The sequence below is a fragment of the Sander lucioperca genome, chromosome 21 (genome assembly GCF_008315115.2).
Source record: "Sander lucioperca isolate FBNREF2018 chromosome 21, SLUC_FBN_1.2, whole genome shotgun sequence".
Taxonomy (NCBI): domain Eukaryota; kingdom Metazoa; phylum Chordata; class Actinopteri; order Perciformes; family Percidae; genus Sander; species Sander lucioperca.
In genome coordinates this window covers 24041534-24064304 of record NC_050193.1, presented here as the reverse complement: position 1 = coordinate 24064304, position 22771 = coordinate 24041534, and the positions used below count along the sequence as shown (strand labels likewise).

Genomic DNA, 22771 nt, shown 5'->3' with positions numbered 1-22771 from the left:
CGATGAAGAAAACGTTAGATAGAACTGGATCCAGATGGATAAAGTTAAGCAGACAGAAATAAATAAAGGTGGAATGAGATTGTAGTATAGTACAGAGAAATAGCGAGTAAGGGTTTGCTGACTGATATTTACTTTACTAAACAGTATTTTATGTATCTTTAGATTTAACACCCCTTCGAAATTGTAAATATTTCCTGTTTAAAATAAGTGTCTTATAATAAGTGCTGTGCCAAATATTAATTGGAATATGTGTATCTCGTAGACATTTACAGTAGTATAGTATTCATCCCTTAAAATAAATGTGTAAGATTTGTCAAATTTGCTTATTTACTTCGTCAGGAAGAGTAACACAAACAAGATCAAGGCCCCCTTGGTCTGCTGTTTCAGATCATTATGAAATAAAATACAAATACCACATTATTGAAGTCATCGTGGGAGGACAAATTCACCTTTCTCTCTTGAGTCTTTTAACAGGAAAGATGTTTATGCAAATATTTTTGATCTTTGTGAGTAGCAAGGGGGTGAAAATGAACTCACTCACTCAAACATATAAACATTAACATATGAAAGCACTAAAACATGACCCTATAGACTTCCTGCCAAGATGTACTCACTCAGTTCATGAGACCATGAGAGATATAACCCACCATCACTCTGACATTTACTGTCTTACTCACTCACTCACTCACTCACTCTCTTCCTGTCCTGACTCAACCTCTTCAGGCCATTTTTTTTCACTTTTTTCACATCCTGCACATTAGGAATATAAGGCCTCTTTTCCCAACTGGTTCATCTCCTGTCCTCCTTCTCCTTCTCTCACTGGTGTTGAGTAATATCACTTTGCACTCCCAGTACATCAGGTCTGTTATACATGTCAGCTAATTCACCCTCAATAAACTCTAATTGCTCGTTAGCTTTGTTGTAATGAGACAAGGGAGTGACTGTAGCACACAAATGCAAATGTTATGAATTGAAGGAGGAGTGACGTAAGAGCACTCACATGCAGTAATGCAGACTACACATAAACACACACACAAACACTGTCAATTAGTGTCATATTTACCTTTTTTTTTGCAAAATATAAATCTATATAGTCTATGTCAGAGGTTCACCAATCAGTGTTGCCTTGAAATGATCCAATTTGATGCAGTTAAATTATAGATTTACCTTCGCCAATTGACTTTGATATGGCAATTTATGTTATGGTTCCAGTGACTGCTGCACATCAGGCTGCATTTATACTTAAAGGCGCAGTGTGTAGGATTAAGTGGGAGCTATTGGCAGAAATGGTATATAATATTCATAACCATGTTTTCATTAGTTTATAGAATGAGCCCTTCATATCTAAATAGGGAGCGAGTCCTCTTCCACGGAGCCCGCTATGTTTACAGTAGCCCAGAACAACCCATTCTCACTCGTAAAGGCCCTGACACCCCAGAGAGATCATTGGCCAACAATAGAGCATGTCGCCCTAGTTTTTGCTGTGCTTCCAGCCCGTCGCCACTCATTGAACCCCCTCGACCTTTTTTCGGCAGATTCAACATGTTGTGTCGGTGGCAGGGAAGCCGATAAGCCAGCCAGCCAACCACTAGATTAGTAAAATTTAACAACTTAATGTTTCATTCACACACTCTTGTCAAAGCGTAGGAGAGCACATTGCTATTGCCAGATGAGTGACAAATTTGTTCAGCTCATTTTCTGTAAGTAGTGTTACGTTAGCATGAAAGCTGGGTGGAATTAGCAAGCTAGCTAACTTGCCAGCCATCCGCAGCGAGCTGCTCGGTCCCTCCGCTTCCCCACCGCAGGAAGACTTCTTTGCCGAGAGAACGGGTGACAGCCAGGGAGATGGACAAGCTAGCTAGCCATCACCCGACATCTGCTGTCGTCCCGCCGAGAAGTGAAGCAGATGGATAACGTTATTGGACGTTATGGACTCTTAAAGTGCTCATGTTATGCTTTTTGGCTTTTTCCCTTTCCTTTATTGTGTTATATATATATCTTTTTTTTATATTATCTTTTTTTTTGTGCACGTTATAGGTTAAAGTGAAAAAGCCCAAAGTCCACCCCAAAGGCACCATCTCCAACAGAAAACACTGTTCACAAACTGCTCCAAACCGCTCTATTGTAGTCCAGCTTTTACTGACGAACATGCGTCACTTTGTAACACACGTTATAATGCTCGCCTAGCTGCTAGCGTGGCACGCCCTCATACTCTGCTTCTGACTGGCTAGTAGTCCTTACCTAGCTCCTGCGCATGTGCGACTCCCAACAAAGATGGAATAGAAGTGTGATGCCTCACTCTGTAGCTAAAACAGGGCGCTCAACACACAGGGTGAAAGGAGGAGCTGCAGCAATGTGCAGTACAACAAAAATATGTTTTTTGAAAATTAAACCATGTAAACCTATTCTGATATAACCTCTACATACAATTATGAACCTGAAAATGAGCATAATATGAGCACTTTAATACATTCATGATTCAGGTGGGCAAATGCTGTTTTGTTGTATCATAGCAACGGTTTGTATATCGGTTTCCCTATTTGTATGACGAATAGATTATCGGCACCTGTTGGTATAAAGAGTTATTTCCTCTCATGCAGGCGCAGGACGTACGTGCTAGTTGGTCATTGACTGTAGTCATTGCGGTGTGTTCAAGTGCAACTTTTTGGCAAAGAGAGGCGACATGAGGAGACGTGAGGCGGCGCTACTGTCGGCCTTGATTCACCACTAGTTCTTTTGCTGTGTGTCAGCAGCTTTAAACTCTAAGTCTAGTGTTGTTTTTGGCGGCCTATTTTAATTTTAGTTTTAGTCTAGTCTTTGTGTCAAGCTGTCATTTTAGTTTTTATTAGTTTTAGTCACGTTCATACTCTTTTTAGTCTAGTCAAGATCAGTCGACTAAAAGTCTGAACATTTTTGTCTTATTTTAGTCAGAATTATCCATGACTATTTTAGTCTAGTTTTAGTTGACAAAAATTGTATTTTAGTCTCTTTTTAGTAATGCAATTCTATGTAATCCAGTCAATATAGTATAAGTACCTAGTAGTATAGAAAAAAACAAAATGTTGGCCAAGAACCCACACTCTCTCAAACAAACAAACAAACAAACAAACAAACAAACAAACAAACAAACAAACAAACAAACAAACAAACAAACAAACACACACACACACACACACACACACACACACACACACACACACACACACACACATGTCTCAGTCATTTTCAGCTCCAGTGGCTAACGTCTAAAGCTAATGTTAGAATGAGACACATTAACCACAGCCTCATGAGTTGGCATTAGCTGTCTTGATCTCTTACCTCAATTTCATTATGGAATGGTTTGAGATGTCTCTTAAGGTCCGTGGTGTTTTTTTTCTGTGATTTTGTGGCCGCATTTCTCCCCATCTTTTTCTACAACACATTCCGTTTTCTTTTCCACTTCTATGTAATGAAAGTTTTTCCAAATGCCGTTTAATTTTGTTTGTTGTCGTTTACACTCGTCTCACTCTCTAACTCACCGCTGCATCTTCTAAATTAAATAATGCCGCGACAGGGCTTGAGGAAGTAACGTCGCCTGCGTCTGCGCAGTGCGACCCAAGTGCGACCTGATGCAGCCCCTGAAGACACAGGGGACGGAAATACTGCAAAATAACAATAATAACGCGACTAAACGAGACAAAATAACATTATAACATTTCGTCTCGTCTCGTTTTTGTCAACGAAAAAGAGACATTATAGTATAGTTTTTATTTTGTAAACCACATTTAGTCTCGTTTTTATTCGTCAACAATATTGCATTATACATTTAATTATAGTCATCGTCACATGACCAGCATTTACGTTGCGTCTCATCTCGTTTTCGTCACGTGATAAAGGTTCGTTGACAATGATTTAGTCATAATTTTCGTTGACGAAAACAACACTATCTAAGTCACAACATTTTCATGACTTTATTTCAACGTGTTGTTTCCTGCTTCACATTTTATTATCGCATCATATTTTCATTAAAATGCTTCTAAAAGACTTTTCAACCAAATGTAGCCTAGTTACATGTACAACCAACTCATTGACAACTAATGACATTGATGAGGGGATTTAGCTTTGCTTGTGGACATGTGCACTCTGCACTGATCCTTCCTCTTCCACTGGTGGCTGATGAAAAAGGCACTGGTCCATTAACTCATTTGTGTGCACAGCAATAGTCAGATATGTGTTTCACAAGTTGTTGATATGATCCTGCCGCAGCAGGAGGTCGAGGCAGTTTTGTTTGAAGGTTTATTAGATTGTCAAACTCACGCACATGCAGTCTAGTTGGCGTTTGCCTACCGAGCACATTAAACAGCATGAAACAAATGAGTTTTTCTCCACAGTTTGACTTAAGTCGTGCAAACTCTGAAGTATAAGCTGCCGCCCCTCAGGCAGGATTGGCCTCACAAACCCTTCTAAATTGAAACACACATACACGCACACATGCGCACGCACGCACGCACACACACACACACACACACACACACACACACACACACACACACACACACACACACACACACACATATTTCAGTGCCTACTTAAGATGTGTGAACTTCTCAAACTACAAGGGACAATCAGTGTCCACCATGCCGCTGTACAGTTCTGGAGATGTTGTATGTTAATGATAGGATGAGCCCCAAAGGTGAACAGAGGGACTGAGATAATAGAGAGGGAAGAGAGGGAAGTATGGGAGGAGGAGAGGAGCGAGTTCAGCATGGGTGAGTGAGACAAAGACAATGGAGAGAGAACAAGGCAAAGCAGGGATGACAGGAATGCTTTAAAGAAATGAATTCACTCTCTTGAACTGCTGTAGAGAGGAAGGGGGTGGATGGAGTGGTTGAGAGAGAAAAAGAGAGTGAGATATGGAGAGGAAGTTGACTTAAATGGTGACATGGCTGGCTGGCGTGTGTGTATGTGTGTGCATGTGGATTTAGTAGGGGGTTATTTCCCCATAGATCTCATTAAAGGCTTCTAGTCCCCCTGCACCTGGCCTGCAGGAAAAGGCCAGAGGGACAGAGATAAAGAGAGCTAGACACAGAGATAGGTGAGAGAGAGAGAAAGAGAGAGAGAGAGAGAGAGAGAGAGAGAGAGAGAGAGAGAGAGAGAGAGGAGTGACTCTTATTTCTGCATAGATAAATCACAGAGCTGTTACAGAAAGATGAAGAGAGAGGGAAGGAGCAGGTAGAATAAGCTAGAGATAGGCAGGGGAAGATAAAGAGCAGCATGGACAGAGTGAGTGGGTGAATGTGAGTGGGAAAGTGTGATCACAGCTTTGAGAGACAAGACAGAATTTTTGGTCTGCATAAAGATAAAACCACAAGAGAAACAGAAGGGCTTATAGCTGCGTTAAGATTTTATTGTAAAACTGAAAATCATATAAAGGTTATAAGTTATATAAAAGCTGTGACATTTAGTGCATTTATATGTGACCCAGTTATGGGATGCAATATCCTGGTTATGTTTCACCCATGTCCAGTGGTGAAAGGAATATTTAGATCCTATACTTTAGTAAAAAGTAGCAATACAACGCAGTAAAAATACTTAATACTACAATACTTAAGTAAGCTAAATGTACTTAATGTAGGCTATTAAAAATAAAAGTACTTGTTATGTTGAAAAATGTCCCCTGGCTGTGATTGTCGTATTATTATAGATCATATCAAATAATTGGCCTCCCCACAACCTCATTGACACTGCTTCCACTCGCAGACCACTGACCATAGCACACAACCCCTACCACTCCCTCAACCCATGTTTCACCCTCCTCCCCTCTGGCTGCAGATACAGACAACTACTGTGCAAAAAAAAAAAAAAAAAAAAAAAAAACTTGCTTTGGGAGGAGTTTTGTGCCCTCAGTCATTACTGCCTTAAATGGCCTGGGCACCTTTCCACTACTTCCAACTTTCCTCTAAACCTCTTAGTTTTATATAAATATATAACTGTTTGAGGCTGTTTGAGATCATATAATACAATATTTTACATAAAAAGTAAAGATTAGATAAATGTGAAAAAATCAAAAAATGTCATAAATAATAAAATATCACTCATCTCTCGGCAGAACAATCACTTCTTTTGATACTTAATATGCAAGAAACATCCCCTGGATGCACTGGGACGCATCAGTGATGTGACATGGGGTCATCAGGTGTCTCACAACATCAGACACCCTCTCCCATGCGACCCAGCCAGGGTTGATCAGGCCCTGACTTGCGTTTCAGCAGCAACCCACGGATCAGCCCTTTTCAACCAAAGCCACCTTGTAGCTTTCTCTGTGGCATCACTTGCAGACTTAATGGCCCTTTTCTTGGCCACTCCTGTAAAGCCCAACTGGCTCAGGACTTTGCACAGTGAGCATCCTACAAAGCCTCTACAGCCGACTTCTATAGGCTCATAGAAAGTCTTCCAGCCACTGTCTTTACACTTCTCCACCAGCTCTTGGTACTTCGCACGTTTCCTCTCGTTGGCTTTGTCTATACACTCTTCCCAGGGCACTGTGAGTTCCAGTATGATCAGTTGTTTTGAAGCCTCGGAGGTGATGATCATATCTGGACGGAGTGATGTTGTTGTGATGTGTTGTGGAAACTTCAGCTGCTTTCCCAGGTCAGCTGCCAGTCAGAGGCTGTGTAGAGGAGACCTGCTGATGGAGTGCTTGGTCTTGGCCAGGTTTTCTCTCCGGCTTTGACAAAGGAGATTGCCTTCTTTGGAGTGTGGTGGTGTTTGCTGGTGCTGATGGCTGCGGCTACACTCTCAGCAACTGCTTTTAGCATCTGATCGGGGCGCCAACGATAGCGGCCATCTGCAAGGGCCTTTGGCAGCTACTGAGGAGATGTTCTAGAGCTCCTCTTCCAGAGCAAAGTAGGTCGGAAGGTGTTTCACTTTTTCCCCAGGTGTGGAGGTTAGCTGGGCTTGGGAGGGCATCGTAGACTGCTTGCACAAGGAACCGGATGCATTGCAAGTCTGCCTGCATGATGTTTGCCCAGGTGATCCTGCGCTTAAGTATACTCTTCCACTTTGTCCAAGCTCCCTGCTGCAGGAGACCCAGCGCCCTACTCACTCCCTTTTCCTCCACACCTGCTCAGACCTCTTCCTGGAGTAGACGGTGTATCTCCTTGCCCTGGACCTTGCCCACCTGGGTCTTCGGGAAGTAGCCCAACCCTGCTCTGCCGGATGCCATGATGCCCACCAGTGCCTTTTGCCTTTGGCGTGACTCTGCCACCTCCACTGCGTTTGCTGCCCTCCATTTCCTTCCAGTTCACACCTTTCAGTCCCTTAAATCCCTGTACTGTAGGACTTCTCTTGTGCGAGTTACCATAAAGTCCTCAGTGAGGCCACTGAATGGTAGCTGCAGTATGTTACTGGTCCCATACAGTGCTGCGCTGGTGAGGCAGCGTGGAAGTCCCAGCTATAAAGTGCTTTATGAGCACTGATTAGCCAGAATACCAGCATGGACAAGCATGAATTTGAAGGGAAACAAACATCTTGGCATTTATATTTTTTATATTTTGACACTGAAACAATTTTGTCATTGTACAGAGACATTCTACAAACCAACATCTCAGTGGTGCTCAGTAGCCCTTTAGTCATACAAAGATGTCTGACCACGAGAGGGCGCCACACTCAACTGCAAGTACGCAATTGGAGGTTTAAGTTGCAAGGCTGTCTGTGACTATATAGCCATGTTTTTTTTATAAAGCACAGTTAACAGACTATACTGTTGCATTACAAACAGTACAAACATATCTGTAATATAGGGTGAATAAGTGGGAAAACTGTTTAAATTACAAAGTTGCATTTTGAAGGCCTTATGATGAGGATGAGGAATCTGTGGTAAGCCCTAACCCTGGCCGGTTAGAAGCTGTAGGATCAATCTTATTCCTGGAGGTATACAGATCAATAAGCAGCATGGGTACCTCAGTAAAATCTCCATCTGAAGCTTCTTAGGCCAAAAGCAAAGTTATTACACACATATTCATCTTTACTATTTTATGATGATTATCAGTCTTTTATAATTGTTCAGGTTGACTGTGGGAAATTTCCTCCAGCATGATAACTGAATTCTTAACCTTCATTTTCCCCTGCTGTGATTGTGATTCATTTTACAGTGTTTGCCTTCATCCTTTATTGTTCATTGGAACTGTAAGTGCCGTGTATACAGTATGCTTGTGTGTGCATCTGTGAATGTGTGTGTGTGTGTGTGTGTGTGTGTGTGTGTGAAACCTAATCTAATACACCCAGACACACCCTTTTATACTCTTTCTCTCTCATACTCAAAGTGTACTCAAGTCTTCCTTTTTACTCCACTCGCCTCGCTGCTGTAACCCACACACACACACACACACACACACACACACACACACACACACACACACACACACATGCACAGCCTCCCAGTACCCCATCTCCTAGGGAACACAGGGATGTCTCTATGGCAACAAGCAGCTTGCTCCACTAATGAATATCGGTTGCCGCGGCGACCGGGTTGGCTGTGCATGAACGGTTCGCAGAATAAAATAGAGGGAGAAAATGTGATGTTACTCCTCTGCAAAAACCCCCATGCAGGGTTTTATCTCTCTCTCTCTCTCACACACACACACACACACACACACACACACACACACACACACACACACACACAGAAATGTGTGTCTACCTGTATGTATGTAAGAGATTAAGATGAGTTACAATGACTGAGCGAATGTTCTGGGTTAGAAGCCGTATTGGCTGGAGACAAGAGCCCATGCAGTAATGCATTAAGAGGCAGGGATCCTGCAGCTGGCTGTACTCTGCATGGGCCAATCATCCTACTGCTGATGCCTCAAGGTCAGAGAACAACCCGACTCTACTCTGGCCAAGGAGATGGAGAGAGAGAGAGAGAGAGAGAGAGAGAGAGAGAGAGAGAGATAGAGAGAGAGAGAGAGAGAGAGAGAGAGAGAGAGAGAGAGAGAGAGAGAGAGAGAGAAAGCGGTGCCAAAAATTCTGTCAGCCATCTGTGTAGTGAGGTACGTCCCACTTTGCTGACTGAGCCTCTAAGCCGTTATGCATTTGGCCATTCACGACCGCACCGGAGACCCTTAAAGCTGCACCAAACTGCCATTCATATCCTCTCTGCTGAGGCCACTGGGAATCACCTACTTTACTCTGAGGCTGTCTCCCCCTGCTGGTTTACAGGGGGAACTGCTCTTCATGCTGCAGTCAGTTAGAGCATCTGGCACAGGATTGTCTCTGGGACAGTGGTTACCTCTACAAGGGGTCAAAAGATAAACCTAAGGGGTCAATAGAGGATTTGTGGAAAAGGAGATAAGAAAAATATTGCTCTGATAAATGAAATGTATAGTGTCGTGTAAATCTAGTTTAACAATAATTGTGGCTTTTCCACAATTTAGTGTACTTTCCTTTAGTTTCCTTAAATTTCCTTTTGGCTGTTTCGGTTTTAAAATGATGCAGTTCCTAACGACTATTTCTTAGTTTAGATTAACTAAAAGTGATCAGGTCTAACATGGCCTCTGATGTTTTGATTGATACATATGAAGTGAATCTGGCTGCTTTATCATCTTTAAAATCAGCTCTTAAAACTTAGTTTCACTAACTTCCTTTTAATGCGACTATTATTATTATTACTCGTTGACTTCACTTTTGCTGCCTTTTATACTGTATTTCTTAACTTGTTTTACCTGCTGTAATCTCTTGTAAACCACACATGTTTTTTCAGATTCTTTAAATGGTCATATTTATTCCTTGACATTTAGAGTATACCAGTTAACCAATGATCACTGCTCTATAAACTTAAAGCTGAGCTATGTCGCCTTCTGTCTCTCCTGCAGAAATGTTTGCGGTTTAACCCAGATGCCACTGTGTGGAAGGCCAAGCAGCAGGTGCTCTGCTCCCTGACCGAATCTCTTCGGGACGTCCTGAACTACGGTCTGTTCCAGCCCGCCACGGACGGCCATGATGCCAAGTTCCTGGAGGAGGAGAGGCTGCTCAAAGAGTACCCACAGTCCTTTGAGAAAGGGGTACCGTATTTAGAGGTAAGATTCCAGTCTTCCTTTGACACAGTTGTAAGACATAGTACTGCACAATAGAGAAGTGATGTAGCCTGCATATCCTCAAGATGTTACTGTTATTCAATAATGCAATGGTCAAAATCTGAATTAGATGCGATGGCTTCCTCTTTGAAAGTTTACAATACATTTCGAGAAACTCTCAGAAAAGTTTGTTTAAAGTCATACTCTGTAGGTGCCGTTGGACCAATCAATTGAATCCTAACAAAGAGTCTTGTATATTACAGCATTAAGATCGGATTGTCGTTTTTGGTTTGTGTGCCCAAGATTTACTCTACAACTTTTGGTATTTTTGCGTCCAGATCCCAGATGACTGAAGTAAAAAAGAGCAGCACTTTAACTGTACTGTGAATGTTCCTTGTGATATCTAAGGTTATAAAAACCCTGGTTTATGAATGAAGTTTCATACATTCTTCTTAGAGGAATGTCACTGAACTGTTCAGCTTCCCTGCTCTGTTTATCTGCTAATCTCTTATCCACTCTGTACAGTCACCTTGTTTTCATGCTATATTATGACCCAGTGGAGGCTCTAAACCATCTTTAAACTGCTGTAAAGCAAGACCATTTTGTGTATCTAGGCCAAAAGCTATAAGAATTAAGGACAGATGCCCTGTGTTAGGATTAACTTTTCATTCTCCTTCTCTCTCGGGTTTAGTTTCGATACAAGACCAGGGTATACAAACAGACCAATCTGGATGAGAAGCAACTGGCCAAACTGCACACTAAGGTATGAAATCCATTTGTCCTGAAGTTGGATCTCTGAAGGGATTCAGTCATATAAATGTACTGGCACAGAGTGAGTGAATTTAAAATCACTACTGTACAGTATTCATGTCAGTGTAAGTGTATACATACATATATGTGTGCATGTGAATCTGTGTATATTTTCTCCTTGTTAATGTACCATACTGTACTACTATGCTGTAATGTGCTGCACTGCACTGTACTGTCCTTCGCTTGCACATACAGTATTTCAAAGGCAGAAGGAGTTCTATCTTTTCCCTATAATACAGCAGCACATTTCTCTCCACACACAGGCTAGCCTGAAGAAATTCATGGATTATATCCAAACCAGCGCTGTGGACAAGATGGTCAAGTTCTTAGACAAAGGCCTCGATCCCAACTTTCAGGACGCTGACACCGGTGGTGAGGAGTGCCTTAGGGCCTCAGGATTTGTCACCACCCCTCTGTCATTTAGCATTTCCCTGAGCTCCATCCACTTCATCCACAGAGTCATCTTCTGTCTATCATCGATCCATAACAACTACAGACTACACTTGCAGTTATTTAAAAGCATAGTTTACAAATATCTTTACACATCAAATTCATCACATTCCCGAGATGAATAAAATGGCTTAAAACAAGAAGGACTAAATAAGGTTGAAGTTGACAGTGATACTGATTTCCCTTGCTACAGCTCATTTCCTCCATCCATCTATATATACTGTACACACATCCAGCTACACACTCATATATCGTCAAATCTCTTCCTTAACCTGTCTCTCTATATTTATTGAATTATTCTGTGTGTCCATCAAACATATAAACATGTATTTGAGATTCAACATCCCCAATTGGTTAACCATCTCATCTCAGCTAAATTAGCACGCTGGTGGCCAACAGCTTTGTGACCTGTGGCTCTGCCCCTCTCTCCCCCTCCGTTTCCTGCTCTCAGCTCTGCAGTATGTTGGCCTAACACTTTGTCGAGGATCTGGGCCAATGCTGTTCACAATTTGGTGTCTTTTCTCAGATCCTGTTAGTGCTTAGGGGGTGCAGCAGACGGCCCATTTACAGTTGGGTGTGCTGCTCTGTGTCACTCCAGGCGCTGTGGGAGCAAAGTGTCACAAAACAAAACACAGGCGGGTGGGAAACACACTTCCACTTCAGAACACCGGGGGGCAACAGAGAGCCCTGATGAAGCCTCTTCACTAACATGCTCTACTCACATCTCATGGAAAAGACAAACCACATATCCCTCCATACACATACACACCTGAAAATTAGACTTGAGGTGGTTATTGCTACTGTGGACATCAGGGTTTGATGTTGGACCTGGTTTCTGTGCTTCTGTACTAATGATACAAACAAAAATCGGTGAAGCCAAAGGTGACTTGATCATTTTAAATTTGGATAGCTAAATTTATTAATTTCATTAAATTAATTATTTTGCTACAATAACCTTGAATTAAAAAAGCTTAGGTTTGCGCTAAAACTCACTCAATCCATGTGTTAAAAAAAGCTCAATCAAAATTTACAGAAAATATCAACTATTGCTTCTTCATGGTTTCAAATGGTTTCCTCTTCTTTCTTAACTTTGAGGTTGTGTCAAGGTGTTCTGACAGTTCGCCTATGAACTATTAGGTCTTAACCTACTAGGTATTAGGTCTGTGCATGGCAAAGAGACGATCAAAACCCTGCAAAAACATTTGACCTGCCTGTCTCTCTGAAACGCTTTCTTCATGCTTTCCCACCCAGCAGTAGGCTCACTCTGGGTGCCTTTAATAGGCTATAAAATGGTTCTACAATATTCAGCATGGCTCCTGCCAGTGGGGGCTCACTTCCATCTCTGCCAAGGAAACCGTTTAATGGGCATTTCCTAAGTCGTCCCGACATGGTAACTTCAGAGGAAGGCAGTCAAAACATTCCCCCAGATTATTTGTACCTGAGCTCTACAGAAGGATAAAAGCCCTTAGTCATTTTCCTCTTTGCCAAAAACTCTCTTGTCGCCATGGCAGCCAGCGCTGTGCACCCTGTTTTCACCGGGAATGCTTTCATTCTTCTAGGTGCCATTGAACCTTCTTGCTGAATAAATTCAAGTATGTTATGTGAGGTTGAACATGTTTTGACACAGCATTGCTTTTATTTGAAATTATTGAGTTTCTTCGTTGCTTTATTTGATGCCAGCATAATTGGCAAGTACCATGTAGCTAGCATCAGTAGGAAAAAAAACTTTAGTATTTACTTGGAAGCTAACGTTGCTACCTAATGAAAACCAACCTGGAGAGGTAAATCTCTAGAGAAGATTTTATTTTGCATTGCATTTTTGCTTAGGTGAATTTGAACATTTATGGGAAACTTTACAGTTGGCTGAATTGTCTCAGAGTGTGCAGTTGAGTAACCAGGAAATGTAACCTATTTCATTCTTAAATCCCTCCTATGATGGGTGGATTTAAAAACAACGTTTGCATTGAGTGAGTCTTCTTTAAACTCTTCTGTCAGAACTGTGACTGTCAGAAACTGTAAATGAGAATTCCATTTACATCTTTTCTGTGTAAAACTCTAGAACAGAATTTCAAACTACCAGCCTGGGGGCCGGCTCACAAGACAATTTCGCAAGGCCACCCACATGCTGAGAATTTAATATTAAAAGTTGCTGCAAATAATTGTTTGACTGAATCACAATTTTCAATTAAGGCTGCAAAATCTGAGGATTTAAAAAAAAAAAACTTTAGCGACTTTATTTTTCTTTTTTGCACATGTTAGGAAATGCATTTAACATGTTTGTTAAAACTCAAGGACACATAATGCATTTTTGTTAGAAACAAGTTAAACTTTTGTTTACAAGAAAGCTCCACACGGAGTATCTTTAACAAAGCAGTTTTGAGGTAAACTATTTTTTTATTAATACTTTTATGATTATTTTTTGTGGAGCCTAATATGTCTGTTTTCTGTCTAACCTGCAAGGAGAAAGCTGCAGGTGTCTAAGAACATAACCTCAAAGCAAGGAAAGAAGAGTTGGAAATAGTTGAAATTCATTGTTGAAACAGTTTTCCCACTTAAGCAGCCCCCCTGGCAGCAAACAATCTGGCCAGTGCCCTCCAAATAATTAAACTTTCAAACCAATCCTTCTGAACATTAAAAACTCTATTTGAATCTCTCTGTGTGTGTCCGCCAGAGACTGCTCTGTCGCTGGCGGTGCAGTGTGAGCCGGGTGGAGGTGAGGCCATCCGGGTCCTGGTGGAGGGAGGGGCTCACATTGACTTCCGCGCCAAAGATGGACTCACACCGTTACACAAAGCTGTGCGAGGCCACCGCCATACAGCCCTGCTGGTAAACATTCACACACATGCTATTGTCCTTTGATAGAAATGCTGTGTCTAATCACAAGTTATGAGTTTTCATTGTCATGCCATGCAAGGCGATAAATTAAACATACACCAGGATATGTATCTGCAAGATGGATACTTGCCCTGCATCTGATTCATTTGTGTTACTGTATAAGCAAAAAAAGCAGGAGAAAGAATAAACAGACCCTCCCACGCAGCGATCCACACCCACACACACACAAAATGCACAAAACAATCTATTATTGTATTCAACTAAAGAGAAGAAAAATACATTACATTTTAGATTGCCTGCTTTAAAGGTGTGTGGTACATTTACATTTTAGGCATTTGTCCAGAGCTCCCATATCGCCAAGAAGACAGGTACCTGTAGAGTTGAAAACGTATTCAGGGGGAGATAATGCATGTGTTACATTGTCAGAGTCCATGTTTTCCACAAAGGAAAGAAACAGCTGCTAAACGGCAAAAAGATTTACTGCAGACTCTGATTGAATACTTAATGCTCTCTAGCCTGAGGTGTTGCATGACCTCTCTGAACCCCCGGCTATGTGTTCCCATCCTGATTTAAAATTCCATGAATATTCTTCGACTTGAAGTTGAAAACCACCTTAAGATATTTTTCCTTGCTGCCTTTTTTATTATTATGTTGTTAGCTCATCATTATTTTACTGCACAGTAATGATTGCATATTTTATTATACTCCCTTATTGTTTTCATTACTGCCAGTATTTGAGAATGGCCTGTACATGAGGTGTACCTTCTCTACTGTGTGTTTCTGCAGGTCCTGCTGTCTCTGGGTGCATCTCCGGACTACAAGGACCGGCGAGGGCTGACGCCGCTCTATCACACTGTGCTGACAGGGGGGGACACCTCCTGCTGTGAAACACTGCTTTTCCATCGCGCCAAACTGGGCATCAGGGACGAGAATGGCTGGGACGAGACACATCAGGTATGTGTGTGTGCATTATTTGAGTTCCTTAAGACTTCAAGGGTCTTCAAAGGGGTTTTCCAGAGATTTTGGATTAAAAAAAATAAGAGAATATGAATGCAAATACAGAAAGTATTTTATCACAGGTTTCATTCTTTCTTGTATTATCTCCAATGTGCTGTGTATAGAGTTAATTCTCCACTAAATCAAAAGCAAATCTTTTGTTAGAGGATGCTTGGGGCAAAAATATTTCAATCTAATGGGTCAGTGGCTTAATTAGTGTCTATTTGGAGATTGTCATCTGAAAGCACCCGAATAGTCCAGCCTTTGGGTTTTGGGGTTTAGTTTCTGTTATTTGTATTGCGTGTGTGTGCATGCATCTTATTTGTATAAATGTACCAGTAAATGTATATAAATGAGTCAGTGTTATCTGTGTTCCAGTGTCTGCGTATTTACAGCATCTGTGTCTACGTCAAAAACCATTCATGCCATGAACAATACACCTCTCATCTTTTATCTTGGACAATTTTCACCCTTCATCCCACCCACCCTGCTTCTGTGGCCTCATATTCCAGCAGTGAAGTGGACCGAAAAGGTATCAGCTTCTTCCTCTCAGTCTCACCCATACTTCATCAGCATCGTCTCTTTAACTTCCATCTTATTCTCTATGTGTCTGTGTGTTGAGTTGGATTTGATTTACATGTTTAGCATTGATACTTGGATTGGATCTACCATAAGTCTATATTTTTTACTGAGACTGATATCTTCAAATTTGGATATTCCCATGCCCCCCCAACCCCTTCCAAAATTAGAAGTATTCTCTGTGTGAATGCAGTTTTTTTGCAGGATTGAATCAGCCTCGAGGCCCTCTGAAAGAAAATAATGAATGAGGTATAGGTGAAGATTTACTCCAGTGAATACATGTTTTTCTCAGATTCACAAATTTATACTATTGTCCCTTACCAAAGGATAAAAAGTTGAAATAGTCATTTTTTTAAACTAAATATTTGTAGTGCACCAGAGAGTTAACTGGCATATAATACAGCATGAGACAAAAGTACTGTTGCTATGATTACCCGTAGTTTAATATCCATTCCCCACAAATTGATCCATTAAGTTATTGACCTAAAGTAAGTGTCCTTATGTGTGATTGCAATGGAGAGCTGCCAGCCAATGTGAAATAAACATTTAATGTGTCCATGGCATAATTGATAACATAAATAACCAATGACTAATAATAATAACTTGATTTCCACTGTATGGTGTTGCTTTATGTGTGTGTCCTTATGATGATGATTGTACGATTATTGTTATCATTGGATCTCACTTGTGTTTGCCCTCTGAGTTTGGAGGTGGTGTTAATTAAATGTGGTGTCATTTAGCTATCACCTTGTTCCTCTCCCTGTGTCGCTGTCTGTTCTTAATCCTTGTTTGCTTCTCGGCTTCTCTGTTGTCTTTATTAAACAACCACATAAATCTGTCCATTTTCACTCTTCTGTATATCTTGTTTTCCTCCTTAACAAACTCTTTGCCTTTTGCACATCTTCTCCTTCCATCGCTCCTCAACAATCTGTTCATCCTCTCTCAGGCCTGTCAGCATGGTAACTCGCAGCATCTGGAGCACCTCCTTTTCTACGGGGCTGATTCTTCCTCCCAGAATGCCTCTGGAAACACTGCCTTGCACATCTGTGCTTTATACAACAAGGTAGACACTCTTTTTCGATAAAAAGTTACGATAAATCACCTTAAATCTTTGAACATACAGTGTAACAAGGTGAAAGACACATAAATGCTCTTTATCTTTGCAATATAATTGATACACCTTTTAAAGTTCAGCACCCTGAACCTAAAAACTCCGTAATTCCTCAATTCTAAATAAAATATGTATCTTCTCAGCTAAAATAGATGAAATCAGAGCAATTTAAAATAGATATTAACCTAAATCTGTTTATTTGTATATTTTCATTTTATTTGATTAGGTGTGAATGCTGTTATGCATTATAAACCTTTTGTCAACAAACATGTTTAAGATTTAATTTAAGACAAACTAGATTTTGATTCCATTTCTATATAACACTGTTGAAATTTCACCCCACTTTGTTTTAAAAGCATGTTTCATGCAGTAGAATATTTAATATTCAACATATTTGCAGTATCTTTATAGCAGAAGGGAATGCACACTAAGTCAAAAAAAAAGAATACTGTGCTTTCTAAAGCCAAGCATACATGTGAACAGATAACATGCTTTGCTACATTAAGTTATACAATTTTCTATGACTAATGTACAATAATCAGTCCTTTTTGTTGCAGGAAAGCTGTTCACGAATTCTGCTCTACCGGGGAGCAAATAAAGACACAAAGAACAGCAGTGGGCAAACCCCCTTTCAGGTAATGGCTGAGTGCCTAGCTGGGTAATTATGCGTGTTGGTTGGTTGTATGGTTGTGTCTTATTAAGTTAACGTAGCAGAAAGTGCCAGGGCCTAATTTCACTTTAAACCGTTATTGTGCTGCGATGAACACAGAGGTCCCAGGTGGCAGGATTGTGTGTGACCCCTTAATCTAGATATATTAACTTTGTCAGTGCAGAAAAAGCCAGCTGAGACAATCTGTTGTGTTTTGTGTTTGTGTGTGTGGAGAGATGAGATAACAGGGAGAAAGCATTGAAATTTGCCAGATTGTGTGCTGACCTGTGTAGTTTGTAAAAAAGAAACGGTCAAAAGCTTTTGTGCAATAGTGAAAAGAATACATAAAATATGGTCTCATGCCAGAGTACTCATATGTTTTTGTTGCATTATTATTTTTCAAGAAAACAGCACAAATCTGGTTTTCATCACTTGTAAATTTGCCCATTAGAGGTGCAAGTTTAGAGCGCAGACAAATAAAATATTTATATATATTTATAAAATACAGAAGAATAATACTTCAGTAAAAACACCCAGCTACCTACTGTAATTACAAGAGAAATAGTAAACAGTTTGTTCCACCCTTACATTTTGTGCATTTATTTGCCATATGACTGTATTAAAAAAGATTGTATGTGTGTGTCCATGTGTGTTTTCATCAGGTGGCTGTTATGTCTGGCCATTTTGAGCTGGGAGAAATTATCAAAAACCACCGGGATACAGATGTGGGTAAGTAGCTGATGTCTGGTCTGAATTTTGGGTGCCAGTTCGGAGATGTGTAATGTCCTGTAATCTTAGATATTTTGTTGATCTAAAATGATACATGATTGGCTCTTCACGGGGGAAATTAGGCCTTGAATCAACAAGTCCTAATTGGAGCAGCAATGAAAAATAGAATATAAGGAATACTCTAGACAACATGTTGAAATTGAAAGTATTAAGATAAATAGATTAGAGTATACAGAGTATGTGGATGTGCAAAATGGGAGCAGTGGCAAAGAAAACAAACTGTGACAAAGAAAATCTGATATTATGGTCACTTTTTTCTCCCCTCACCTTCCAGTTCCCTTTGTGGAGTCTCCAAAGTATGCCCCCCAGAGGCGGGAGAGCACCCGGACACTGACGATACCCAACCCTCATCCCTTCCTCCGGGCCAACAGTGACAGCAGCATGAACCTGCCAGACTGGATGGCGGTGCCCAACGCCCCAGGGACCAATATTGTCTCTGTGCAGGTGTGTGTGTGTGTGTGTGTCTATAGCTTTCAACTGGATCACACAAATAGTCGTCATCAGCAGATTGAGTTTGCTCAGTTGTAATAGAATTAAAAACTTCCAAGATCCTGAGAACCTCAAGGACTTCTCATCCATGTTGACTTACAAGTTGAGTTTCCAAATTGATTATTGACATTGAAAACAGCAGTTGAAAAAACAACCTCACCTCGAAGTCCAGTTAATAAGTGTTCTGGTGCTTTTGACCTCTCAAAAGAATTTAGAGTTACTCCTCAATGAACACCTACACACATTGAATGACTGAATAATGTTGTTATTACAAAAAATACTTACATAACGTTGTAGATACTTACTCTCAAGTACAAACTGCTCCTGGATATTTATTTATTGACTCCTTCAGAAGTCAGCTAAGAAGGTATTGAATGTATTTGACTAATTTGCACGTGAGTATGATTGACCTGACAGCTTGGAGAAATGGTAAATACCCAGATATGTATACTATAGTTTCCTTGCACAAATGGAAGCTTGAGCAGCTGCATCTCAATTATTCATACACAAATTATAAAATTTGAAGGGACATTATACTATATAATGGATGACCTTTATTGCCTCTAGTGGTGAACAGTACTCATTGCAGCAACTTATATCATGCTTTCTCACATAAGCTATCTATGTGCATATATTTCAGTTATGTGCAATGTTGCAGACAAGTAATCATGTTGAGTGATAGCCCATGAACATACAACATCATGGAATAAATCAATAGCATTAGGAGAGTTTTTATAATTAACTAGAAAATGCATTTCCTGCAGAAAATGCGTGGGAATGCTGAATAGCTAAATTGCTAAAGCTAAACTGGCTTAATAGCTTAAATCCGTAAGAAGAAGTAGTGAGAAATTGTTTAATAAGTATGAATTTCATTAAAAAGTTAAAAGCTTATGCTAAACTGAATTGTTGGCTTTAAAAGTTGAACAGTGACAAAATATGTAGAACATTGTGAGGTCTGAGTATATTTTCTAACTGATAATGAATAAGTAGAGAAGACTCACAAATGCAGAAATATGAAGCAAATTATATGAAAAATCTTAAAGCTCAAATGCATTGCACTGCACAAAAATCTGGAAAACAGTGTGTGTGTGTGTGTGTGTGTGTGTGTGCGAGTGTGTCTGTGTGTTTGTGTGTCTGTGTGAATGTGTGTGTGTGTGCGTGTATGTGTGTCTGTGTGTTTGTGTGTGTGTGTGTGTGTGTGTGTATATGTGTGTGTGTGTGCGTGTATGTGTGTCTGTGTGTCTGTGTGTCTGTGTGTGTATGTGTGTCTGTGTGTGTGTCTGTGTGTGTGTGTTTCTGTGTGTTTCTGTGTGTCCTTGTATGTGTGAGTGTGTGTATGTGTTTGTTTGTATATTTGTGTGTGTGTGTGTGTGTGTGTGTGTGTGTGTGTGTGTGTGTGTGTGTGTGTGTGCGTGCATGCGTTCATGTGTCTGTGTGTGTGTGTGTGTTTCTGTGTCTGTGTATGTGTTTGTGTGTGTCTGTGTGTGTGTTTCTCTGTGTCTGTTTGTGTGTGTGTGTTTTGTGTAAGTGTGTCTGTGTGTGTGTGTGTCTGTCTGTGTCCTTGGGTCTGTGTGTGTGTGTGTGTGTCTGTGTGTGTGACTGTGTGCGTGTGTCTGTGTGTCTGTGTGTCTGCGTGTGTGTGTGTATGTTTGTGCGTGTGTGTGTGTATGTGTGTGTATGTGTGCGCGCGTGTGAGTGTATATGTGTGTGTGTGTGTGTGTGTGTCTATGTGCGTGTGTGTATGTGTGTGTGCGTGTGCGTGTGGGCATATCAGTGATTTAAAAAAGTGGTTCGCTCTGTGTTTTGTTGGGAAATGTGGACAATGTTTAACAGGGCAGCGAATTGAGGAAGATTTGGAACTGTTGTCATTTGGAAGCTCACGAGCCAAATGTATAACTCGTATCGCATAAATGAGCACATTGGCTGAAACTAGACAAGAATACCTATGTTTTGATGTATAAATTGTGCATGACAAGTAAAAATTGTGGGTGTGAGAGCAATTTATATAGAAGGGACAAAGATAATTTTTTTAAGGCTCTGTGCTCTGGCCGATGACATCATCCACTCTAAGTCTTGCAATACACACCCATTATAAATGTAGAAAACTAAACTTAAACAGCTTTTTCACAAAAACTGTAAAAGATATCAAAACGTAGCCTAGAAATCTCGACGCACCCTAGCGGCAGCAAATGTAATTTGCAGCCAGGGTCAGTCTAGCTGTCTAGCAGTCTAGGCTCAGTCAATCTCCGTTGGCTTGCGAGCTGGAAAAAACAAATTCTGGTCAGGCCAATCACATCGTGTATAGAGTCGGTGGGCGGGCTTAACATAAGGACGGCAGAGTTGCAACGGTTCCCTCCTACTTGAAAACAACCCCCACTCTCCACCTTGCCCCCCCCTCTCTCTCCTTCTCAATAGCTACAGATACAGAAATGGCACATCCTAAGGAAAGCTCATTGTGGGACTGGCTCTAGTGGCTGTAATTCTGCACCAAGGCTGAATTTCGGGAAAGAGACTTCAGATACAGTATTAGGGGACCACTAAGGCCTATATAAAAGCATCCAAAGAGCACCATGTCATGAGACCTTTAAGCACTGAAGTCATTCTTAAAAAAGGAAGATGTGTTCGGAGTTTTGCTGACCGGATACGGCAAAAGTTGAATCTATCAACTAGCGTTGCTCTAGTTGGCTATGAGTGCAGAGGGAGTTTAAAAGACAACCGTTTATCCCGCCCCTCCGATTGAGCCCTGCCAATGGTGAGTTTCCAGACCCAACATCTTGATGTGGGTCTGGCTTGTCAGGCTAATCAAAATGCATAGTAGACCCTGAATAGCAGAATTTTTCGTGAATAGTTTAAAATTTGAATCACGTCTGTAGGTGAAAGAATGTAGGAGGAGATACATTTTAAAGCAGAAGAGGATTTGAAGAATTTGAAGCCCGCTCTCATTGACTTTAATGTTAAAATGAAATGTTTAAAAGCTTAATTTTAAAGAAAGTAGAAATAGTAGAAAAAAGGTTGAAGTCCCATCATCTGCTGAAAGAGCTGAAGATTTTGATAGTTGAATGGTTTTAATAGCTGAACGTATGCAGAAGTTACAGACGACCAAAAAACGTATATGGAATAATAAATAAAGAACCGAATAACAATAGTTGGAATGCTGCTGAATCAGCATTCCCACTAATTATAGATATGGAAGTCATAAAAAAATGTTACACAGCGACGAGAAGAAGATAAAGTAGTTAACAATATAATGAATAGCAAAATAGAAAATGCTCTGAAGTGAGTTTAATTTGGGTAAATGTATTTTGAATTATACAGACACTTAAAACAAAAACAGAAACAACATCCAAAAAAAATACCTGTGATCACAGCTTTGCATAAATATACACTTTATTTATTATTATTCCAATTTATAATGGTGATACAATATCATATGCATAATATTATATGTAGCTACAAATATGTACACAGCGAAATACACACACATACTCAGGACCTATGCACATCAATCAATTTTTTTTTCTGACATGCTGTAAACATCTTTCATGAAATATATTTTTCTTGTCTTTCTCCCTATCTGTCTCTCTCAGGGATACAAACATACAGGAACCCTGCGCAGCTCCAGCAGTCCCAGAGGGGCAAGGACGCGTTCCCCGTCCCGTGGAAGGATCGGAGACAAGGAGGACAGGAGCCGGCAGAGTCGGAGACAGGGGTGAGTGGCAAAGGCTGACATCTGAAAACAAGATGCTGCTGAACAAGAACCTCTCTTCTACTTTTCCAAGTGTAGAATACTGCTAGTTCATCTAGGCTGGTTGAAGTACGTTTGAGAACTTCTACTGGATGTCTGCACATCCCAAAAGAGTCCCTTAAATGTTAAGGAGTTAAGGTCTTAAAAGGTTGTAAAGGTGCTTAAATGTTTAGGTTTTAGTCTTAAATATGGTTTCTTAGGTCTTCAAATGTCTGTTTTTGTGGTGCAAAATATAGATGTTATATTAGTGTTAGTTAAGGTTAGTT

The 22771-nt window shown here is 40.6% G+C and overlaps 1 protein-coding gene across 5 annotated transcripts in view; it reads left to right on the top strand.

The window, feature by feature from the left end:
• Nucleotides 1-22771, top strand: part of shank1 (SH3 and multiple ankyrin repeat domains 1) — a 96460-nt gene that overhangs the window by 26109 nt on the left and 47580 nt on the right. For all 5 annotated transcript variants that reach the window (XM_031318774.2, XM_035996496.1, XM_031318770.2 and 2 more), the window contains exons 3-12: nucleotides 9852-10055; nucleotides 10744-10815; nucleotides 11126-11234; nucleotides 13984-14138; nucleotides 14934-15101; nucleotides 16669-16785; nucleotides 17391-17468; nucleotides 18145-18211; nucleotides 18546-18715; nucleotides 22348-22469. In XM_031318774.2, the coding sequence (XP_031174634.1) occupies nucleotides 9852-10055; nucleotides 10744-10815; nucleotides 11126-11234; nucleotides 13984-14138; nucleotides 14934-15101; nucleotides 16669-16785; nucleotides 17391-17468; nucleotides 18145-18211; nucleotides 18546-18715; nucleotides 22348-22469 (1262 nt within the window). The remainder of the gene's footprint in view (nucleotides 1-9851; nucleotides 10056-10743; nucleotides 10816-11125; nucleotides 11235-13983; nucleotides 14139-14933; nucleotides 15102-16668; nucleotides 16786-17390; nucleotides 17469-18144; nucleotides 18212-18545; nucleotides 18716-22347; nucleotides 22470-22771) is intronic.